Source organism: Tympanuchus pallidicinctus, unplaced genomic scaffold (genome assembly GCF_026119805.1).
Source record: "Tympanuchus pallidicinctus isolate F22 unplaced genomic scaffold, pur_lepc_1.0 scaffold22, whole genome shotgun sequence".
NCBI classification, from domain to species: domain Eukaryota; kingdom Metazoa; phylum Chordata; class Aves; order Galliformes; family Phasianidae; genus Tympanuchus; species Tympanuchus pallidicinctus.
In genome coordinates, this window is record NW_026294739.1 from 34,570,045 (window position 1) to 34,579,461 (window position 9,417).

At 38.2% G+C, this 9,417-nt stretch overlaps 1 protein-coding gene across 2 annotated transcripts in view; it reads right to left on the minus strand.

Annotated features, from left to right (window-relative positions):
- Positions 1-708: 708 nt before the first annotated feature.
- Positions 709-9,417, minus strand: part of URI1 (URI1 prefoldin like chaperone) — a 39,532-nt gene continuing 30,823 nt past the window's right edge. For both annotated transcript variants that reach the window (XM_052685679.1, XM_052685680.1), the window contains 5 exons: positions 7,062-7,242; positions 6,232-6,499; positions 5,468-5,616; positions 3,565-3,823; positions 709-1,389 (listed from right to left, as the gene is read on the minus strand). In XM_052685679.1, the coding sequence (XP_052541639.1) occupies positions 1,201-1,389; positions 3,565-3,823; positions 5,468-5,616; positions 6,232-6,499; positions 7,062-7,242 (1,046 nt within the window). In that variant the 3' untranslated portion in view covers positions 709-1,200. The remainder of the gene's footprint in view (positions 1,390-3,564; positions 3,824-5,467; positions 5,617-6,231; positions 6,500-7,061; positions 7,243-9,417) is intronic.

A 9,417-nucleotide genomic window follows, 5' to 3' on the forward strand; every position in this document is an offset into this window, starting at 1 on the left:
ATGCTGCCAAAGACCAGGCAATTCACTAGCTTCAAACAAACATGCACAGCCATGGAAAACAACAGCAACAAAAACCCATCAACACAAGAAAACAAGTAATTTGTTTCTGAAGCCCAGCTCCTATTATCTATCATTCAAGGAGTGGCCCCTAAAAAAGTTATGTCAGCACGAGGGAGGGATGTCAGGAAGGACCACTCACAGACCAGAAGACTGGGCACAAAACTGTACCCCAAGTGGTGTGGCACTGCTACTTCTGAAACAAAGTCGAAGCACTGAGACATTCTTCCTTAGTGCTCACTGCCTCCGGCCATTCCCAAAACAATTACAATGTTTTCTGCATATATAAAAGAACTGGGAGGTTTTGTAATCACGGTCTGAGTTTATGCTTCTCTCCTTAAGAGCATTCAGTTTCCATGGACATTCATTAATGGGAGGTTAAAAAACAATGGCAGAAGAGAACGGGCTGCTTTTATATTCGAGTGGTTGCAAGCACTCCAAGTTGGAAATGCGCATTCAAAATAAAAACCTTCCTGTGCCGTTTCCAAATTATACTAGAACAGAAAACGCACAACTTTCACAGCTTTTTTACTGAAAATTTAATCTTACAAAATACCCTTTTCCATCAAAGAAACTTCCCTGCAATGTACGTGAACCCAGTGTTTTATAGATCTGTACAGGGAGATATCAGAGAGGTTTGATAGAAGAGAAAAAAAAAAAAAAACTTTTAGCAGACACCTAGTTGCAAAACCTACAGCAATGGGAATACAAGTGTGTCTTAAAATGCTAAAGCAAGTAATGCAATATAATTGTTGAATCCATTTGAAATGTGAAAGTTTCCTTAAAACGGTCCATATGGTATGCAGAACATCACAGCTGGCACAAAACTGCCTGTATTTAGGTTTAAACACAAAAACAATGTATGTAAGGAACATTTTTTGAAAAATAACCCGAGTGCTGCTATCATAAGGCAAACATACACAAAGGTGCTGACAGCATACAGGGAAATCAACAGAAGATGAATATTTAACTGTTCAAACACCAAACTGTTTTTAAACGTCGCCAACAGAAGTTTGAAAGATAAACAATGCCAAATCAACAGGAGAGCCTTTGCACTAGCTAGGTGTAACGATTTGGCTGTACATCATCCCCACAAACGTGGAAGTGGACATCGGTGCTCCAAGTTGGGCATGGAGGCCAGGCCTAGTTAGTCTGCTGCATTCTGGCAGCTTTGAATTTTGATATCCTCTTTGTAGTTTCTTGCGATGCTCTGGACAAAACTTCCTCCGATTTCTGCTCCAGAATGGTAGGCAGCACAGGGTGAGCAATGACTGGGTGTGGTATCAGGGAGGGAGACAAAGGCTCCTTCTCTATGACAGTTCCAGAAAACGCCTGTAACAGAACAGAATACTCAAAATGAGCTAATAAAATGCAAATGTGAAGCTATGCCCATAAGGTCATTACCCTATATTAGCCTGATTAGGATTGTTATTTCTTTTAATCAAAAGTAAAGAAATATCTTTAAATCAATGATTGTTCCTTGCATAAGTAACCAAGTTGTAATTAACCTCAAAATACAGCACATTCAAGGATGACTGAATGAAAGACAATGTCTTAAAAGTACTACTTAATCTCAATCCGACTGCATAAATGATCTAAAAATTTCCTTCCTCGCTGACACATGCTCAAGAAATAACACAGCTGATGTAATATATAGTTTCATTCTGGATAACAAATGGAGATTTTGTAAAGTTGGAGTATGTCAGCATTTCCATCAAACGTCACATTTTATGACTTAATACCTTCTAATTGCATCAAGCTGACACACTGCATACAAATTGGCAGGCATATATTTTTTCTTCCTCCTTACCAAATATGATCAAAAAACAGTCAAAGCAATTTATACTTAAGAGAAGAGCAAACTTGCTTCCAACTATCCCTCTCTACAAAAGGTCCAATAAACATTTAATGTTTAAATGTGATAATTCATATGACTATTTTTACTTAACTAAGAAATGGCTGGGACTCGTGGAAAACATCTGAAAAAAAGAGCAACTCAGAACTATTTTTCATAAGCCTATTTTGGAACAGACCATCATAGTATGGAGTGAAAACACAAAATTCAGAATGCCTAAGGACAAGGGAAGCAGTTTACATCCAAGGTTGGATGACCATGCTGGGCATGAAAGAATGCACACCAGATTTATTAACTATGCTTAGTTTTGCTTATTCATAACTCAGTTACCAAGAAAAACAAAGCAAAACAAACCAGCCATTCTTTTCTTGCAGGACCTGAAGAAAAAAAAAGCTTTTTTTTTTTGTTTGTTTTCTGCTCCAGTAGCCAAACTATGCCTAGAGCCATGCCTGTACACAATTACATTCTTCTAAAAACGTGTTCATTTAAAAAAAAAAAAAAAAAAGCAAGCAAAACACAAACTAAGAAGATCATGGCAAAATTGGAAACAAAAAGGAAAAAAAAAAACTTTATGTGTGGCAAATGGTAATGGAGAAATAAAGTATTTCAAACAGCCCCCAAAAATAACCAAAAGAAAAACAGCACTTACAAAGGCATGTACTTCAACAGGAGTGCTTTGTTCAGTTATTAAAAGAATACAGATTATATTCTAGAGAATGATCAGACTGCCCTCACAATATGGATTATAAAAATATATCAACAATGCATGTGGATGTTTTAAAAAAATGTAGCAAATGTGGTCCATTAAATTTGCAATGTGAAGTGCAAACTCCATGGAAGCATTTTCAACCATACATCTTCCACCTGAATTCATCTGTAGCTCTTCGTATGAAAAGCAATGATAAATAATAGATTTTATGAGAAATATATTTCTTGTAAAAAATATTTCTTCTCAAAAAGGTGTTTCCAGTGACCTTGTCCATTGTGTTGGGCACTACTGAGAATTCACTGGACTCTTAGCTTAGGGCTAACTTTTCATGAAATAAGAACGATGAATATCCATCCGTCATGGATTTCAGACAAGCAGCTACATGTAATCCTTGTATTCATTCAGCCGCTGTGCAACTGTATCATTTCCCTTATGCAGCACAGTCTCTTTCCTTTATGATTGAGTACTGAACTTTCCAGAAGCATGGAAGCAGGTGTTTTGGATCACTGCTGACCCTGGTATGGAATAGGACAAGCAGAATATTGGCAGAACACAGGGTTACAAGGAGTCATCCCTTCCCACTCACCAGCTACGTAGCTGAGATTGTCTTTTATTACTTTTTTTTTTAAGCCAACTATACACACTGAAGGGAAATTTTCAGGATGGCCCAATCCAGGGCACATCAGCATATAGCTACCTTGCTGGACCTTTACAGGAGAGTTTGAGGTCAGAGGGAAGCCAACCGCCTCGTTTCCTGCCCTCTGCCTCTACAATGTTTATGACAAAAACCTGTCATCTGATAACGTCCTTCTGAAGCAGAACTAGGTAGGAGTTAGAATATCATTTTAAAGAAATCAAACAAACTGATGGTGTAAGCAACTATATTCTTTGGATTTTTCGTTTTTATCCCTGCCAACAATCAATAATTAATTAAAAACTGTACCTCAGTTGTCCCTGAAGAGGGAGGAAGCTTTTTTGGTTGCTGCTGCTGCCCCGCCTCCTCCTCTTCCTCCAGTATGCCTTCGCTGTTGTCACTCTGAGTAGCTTCATCACAGCTAATACTCCTCTGAACTCCTCGTCTGTCATCAAACTCAGCAGCACTGTTCTCACTGGTATCGCTACAAACACTATTCTCTCTGCTTCGAGACTTCAAAATTGATTTACGAGGGACATATTCTCCATTCACAACATCAACAAAGACTCTATAAAGGAAAATGTTAGCTTTAATAAACCATTTCGGGATCAGATGACAAATTTACAGTGATCTTCCTTTGTCTTTTGTACAAATTAATTATGATGTGCTTTTCCAACTTTTTCACTGTAGAATTACAATACTGTACCTTTGGAGGCATTTTATTTACCAACGTACAAGAACCAATTCTGCAGAGCAAACACTGCTACGCCTGTTATTGAAGCATTAAGTTGGTGTACCTTCCAGCAGAAAACACAAAGCTCTTTGAAAAGTGTTACAGAAAACGAAGTAGCGTGGGTTAGAAAAAGTTGGGAAAAAGGTAAACTAAGCAATTTTCAGGGCCGTGTTTGTAAAGAGAAGCAGAAGGTCAGAGCGAGAGAGATTCCGGAACAAAGTCCTTGTCAAACGTAGAATACAGAAACAAATACTTGAAACATTCACTCACACATGGAATGCATGAAGCTTTTTCTTGACAAGTGCCATAATCTTCTGCTTTCCATTAAAAAATAAAAAAATAAAAAATCAGCTTTTAAGATCAGATCAACACGAGGACACTTTTCAAGTACTAACAGACTGTAACTGATAAAGAGGCCTCTTCCTACAGTTTATACTCCATCTCCATGACTTGAAGAAGTCAAGGGTGGGTGGAGCAGAACAAGTGGCATTAGAAGACAGAGCCAATTTTATCAAGCTCATGAAGGAGGAGCCCAATGACTGGATGAGTCTTAAGGGTTTTACTTGTTTCTTAACAGCTTTATTCAGCACATACTCTTGGGAACACTTGCTTGCTTCTATAGAAAATACAGCTCCTTAGCAGAGCTGAGGGAGAGCACCATGGAAGAATCCTCTACCTCATCTTCAGCCCCAGTTATTATTGGATGAGTTTTTAACTTCTTATACACTTTTTTTTATTTTTTTTTTTCTTTTTAAGATAGATAAGTGCTTGACACAAAAACAGTGACTTTCACTGACACTTATTCAGCCAACTAACAGGTATCCATGTTCATTTTTAAAGACCTAAATACCTGCTTTAATTCTCCCTTAATCTTGGTTTAGACTTCATACAGTCTAAGCTCGGTTATTTGTAGAGCTCTCTAAGTGCACACATTAGATTGCAGAGCACTTTTTTTTTTTTAGAAGAGGAGAGAGCCATGAATAGACTGAAGTCAGGCAGGAAGAGCGCAAGAGAAACTATGTAAACAGAAGACCACAGTACAATTTGAAGATAGTGGAAGGAAGAAATAAAAAGAAACACCTATTAGGTGGATGAGAGGAGTAAAGGAAGCAACAGACCCGGTCAATTATGTTTGAAAGCAGCAGTAAATGACAAGGGACTGATGATAACACATAACAAACTGCTATATTACTTTATGCAGATGATACGTAGTGGCAAACTGGACTAACTTTCAGAAGCTCCAAAAGAAGTGAACAAACTGATAGCTGAAAAGAAAATTCAAGCCAAGAAATGCTTCAAGGATGCAAAAGCATCGCAACCACACAGAAGCCGCAAGCTTTCATTCATGAGTAGTAAATTCAGTTCCAGCTGTATTTTTTCAGGTAATAGTAGGCTCACTTCCATGCTATAGGTGAACTGAAATGAAAAGAGAAGTTCTGCTACAAGGAAAGCTCACTGCCAATACCATAAATTACGTACCGGTAAATGTCTGCTGGGGTTTTGATGTTAGGCAGTTCTGGAGTTGCATGGCCATGGCCATTGCCATTGCTGTTCTTCCTTTTACGCTTGGCCTCTTCTTTCTTTTCACTGAATTTCAAAGTAGTATTTTTTCCCGTGTTTATTCTTACCTGAAAATTGAACACAAACGACAGTCTATACCATGAGATCAACAATCACCAGGCTGAGGATCAGTTGAGTTAGGGTAGTTTGGTTAGGTTGCAGATGAACTTGATGATCTTTAAGGCCTTTTCCAACCTGAGCAATTCCATGATTCTGTGAGTTTTGACATTCTCCTGTGCAAGCAGTTGAGGACTACAAAGAACAGCTAAGTTAAATAAATGCACAGAGTAATGTTCACAGTAAGGAACTGTTTACACCTTACTACTTGTACCAGGCTAAAGAATGCCACTGCACTTATGAGCATGGATTTTGCATATAGCCTATGACAATTTGCTTGAGCTTTTTAATAGTTGAATTCATGTTAAGTAAAGTCATTTTAAAAACTTATACATAGGATACCACATTTTACATCTGCCTGAAACCAGTACAGTTTACATTTTAACACCACTTTTACTGCCACATTTATCAAATTTAAATGGTGTTTTTTAAAAGTTGAAATCCATCTAAATAAATTTCACATACAGTTACCTCTCTACCTTATCTACATAACGTAAGATAACATATATGCTATATGTGTTTTACAAAATCTCTTCACAGAAACATGTAAGTATTTATGTACAAACCCTTTTAGGCTCAACAGTATGAGAGAAAAAAATAGTTGGAACAGAGCTATCTCCAACATCTGCATCATCTTCATCATCACTGTGGTAATACGTAGAGCCATTAACATGGCGAACAAACAAGTCTGAATTTGTTACTTCTTTCTGGAAGTTGCCCTGAGTAATACAGTCTTCTGCTCTGTATGTTCCATTGAGATCCATTCTCTTATCCTCCTTTTCCTCTTCCGAGGAGGTTGTATCTTCTCCATTTGTCTCAACTGTATCAGGCATCCTATGAAACAAGAAACATTGAAGTGAACCAAGTAAGGTAACTCTTACTCTTGAGAGACACAGGCATACAAAGCAGCCAACAAGCCTGTACTTCTCTTTTCCCAGATACTACATTTTCAGCCAGACTGTGGAACCTTATTCATACTCAGTAAAGATGCCCAAATCCTTTCCACATCAACTGGACAAACTAAAAATGTGGCATTCTGGCTAATGACATATGTATTGCTTTAGGAAGAGAACAGATCTAAGGATGCCATTAAACGTTACACGTTTAACTCCTACGTTGTAAACGAAGGATTTTCTTAGCCTGTGGGAAATGGATTTTACTTTCCCCCTCTTCCATCTTCTCAAATAAAAAGTCCTACAGTGCTGGATGGGAACAGTTGCACAGAGACAAACCTTTGGCCTTGCAGTACATGCTTTGTTCACATTCCACCCATCTTCTACCTACTACAATTTTAATAACATCTTTCTGGTCACATACTTGTACTTTCAAACAGATCTTCTGTGTACAAACACATCTTGTAACTTTGTGAACTCCAAACCTGAATGTACTGCTATACCTGTCAAGTTCACCAAGTATCTCTTCTTGTCTCTCAAGCTCTTCCAAGCGGGCCCACAGCTCCTCCTCTGATTGAAAGCGGCCCACTGATTTCGTGTCCCTTCCATTTGCCAGGAAATCTACCTCAAAAGCATCTGATACTTTTGGTTTTGAATGAGGTTTATGAGCTGTTCTATATTTGCCTGTGTAACAAAAAAAAAAAAAAAAAAAAAAGATATTAATACAATTGACACAAATAATAAATGAACAAACAAGTAATAGAAATGAACTGGGAAAAACAAAACACAAAGGAATTAAGGCATACTGGGTGGAACATTTTCCATTTCAAATTATTGTTTAACTGTTTAAGTGACACTGCCAATGAACCAGAGCACCATCACAGGATAATAGTCTCCGGATGTTACAGAAATACCAAGGCAAAGCACAGATGTTTATTTACAAAGCAGGAGACACTGATCTTATGACATTTTTATTACACTGTTGTTCAGATGATGCTTTTTTTCCTCTCTTTTTTTTTAACCTCTCATGCCTTGATTTGATCTGATAGATAACAGCATGTCAATGTGACATTTGCTCATAGTCCCATTAATAGCACAGTTTATTAACTGAGAAAACAAACCTCGTTTGTACTTTAGCTCATTTTGGACAAAGTCATATATTTAAAGAGTCTTCTGTTTTGGGTTGCTTTTTTTTTTATTATAATTATTTACAATGAAGACCATCACAAATGATCTCAGAGTAATCTGATCAAAACGTAGCCAGTACAAATAGTTTTAGTGAAGAAGGTCCACTTTGAAAACTGCACAAAAGTTTGTCTTTCAAAAATAATACATATAAGCCACCTTAAAGCCTCAGAAGTGACCTGAGACACATTCCTGTGAGTAAACAATAGTCACAGACAAGTTTTTGAGGGCACTTAAAAGCTTTGCTACCTGGACAAACCACGCACGCACTGAGGATGGGGAATACTTCCTCCTGTTTGCACACCGTCTAGCACACAGGGATCAAACAGGCTGAAGACACCAATGCTTTAATGTCTGTCTGAAGGACAGCACTGCTTCCTGAATCCCCCTTGCCTCTGGAGCACTGCCTGCTTTCCTGCCTGGTGCCATGCAGGTTTGGAGGGCATTCTCCCCCCCCAGTACATCAGCAGCTCCCAACCCCCCATTCAGGAGAGCCAAACCTTCCTCTTCTGCCACTGCCACATATGCCCAACATCGTCTCTCTGGGAGTCTTTATGGAACGCTGCTTTTGCTTCTCATCAACAGTAACACAGTGTCTTCATGACTCAGCATCCTTAAAATTTGAAGTTATCTTTTTATTAACCAATTACGTGGCCTTGATTAATTTTACGAACTCACAGTTTAAAGATATCCTTATTCAAATATGTCCATTTGTACTTTAATCCTGAGATAAATACAAATTCAGCAGCAACACGAAAAAGCAAACAGGTGACTGTAAGTCATGTTGGAAAGCGTGACCACTACTCTTCCACATTTTTCACTGTGTCATTAAGAAAAGGTTGAAATGTATTCCATTGAGATTTAAATATAAATTGAGATAAGCTAAGTAATCAATCTGGCTTGTGAAATTACAACTGGTATAATTACAAAATTAACAAATAAAATTTGGAAGGATTATTTAACAATCTATTTCAACTTGATATTCAGGTTGTGCCCTCCCAGTTTCTTTCTGTTCCACTTCAACACTAACCACTAATTCGACCGCCAAGGTAACTGCATGGCTTCCTGATCACTGTGCTTTGACATAGCAGTATTCTTCCCTCCTAATTCTGACAAAAATTCTGCCAGTTAGGAAACCAGGTCAGAGCTCAAAGACAACAGATACCCACTTGCTGCTCCACTACACACTGTGCTCATTCACTGCTGTTACTACAAAACGCTACCAGTAACTTCATATGCTAACTAAAAAAGCAGAATCCCACAGAACAGTCAGTAATACACTAATGAGATGCTTGAGATACTTGTTTTTGTCCTCTTCAGAGATACAGGCTGATGAAGCCCAGCCTTGCCTAAAAATAATCCATAAATTGTTCTTTTAGGCCATCTCTTACCATCTCAGTAAAGATCATGCTAACAGAAGAAGTACACACTTGCTACATCTTGAGACAAAACAAAGATGATTTCAGAGAACAATATTGATGGAAATTTAGGATACAATGAAAAGCTACATGAAGGTGAAACAGCATCCACAGGCACCCACAGCATGCTGCTGCAGTAACACTCAGGGCAAGTTACAGCGGCTGCACTTCCTAGAGCATTTTCTGTTTTGCAACAACATGTACCAGAGTAGAGATGTGCCTTCAGCCAGTTGCAGCGTATACAGAACAGTGATTT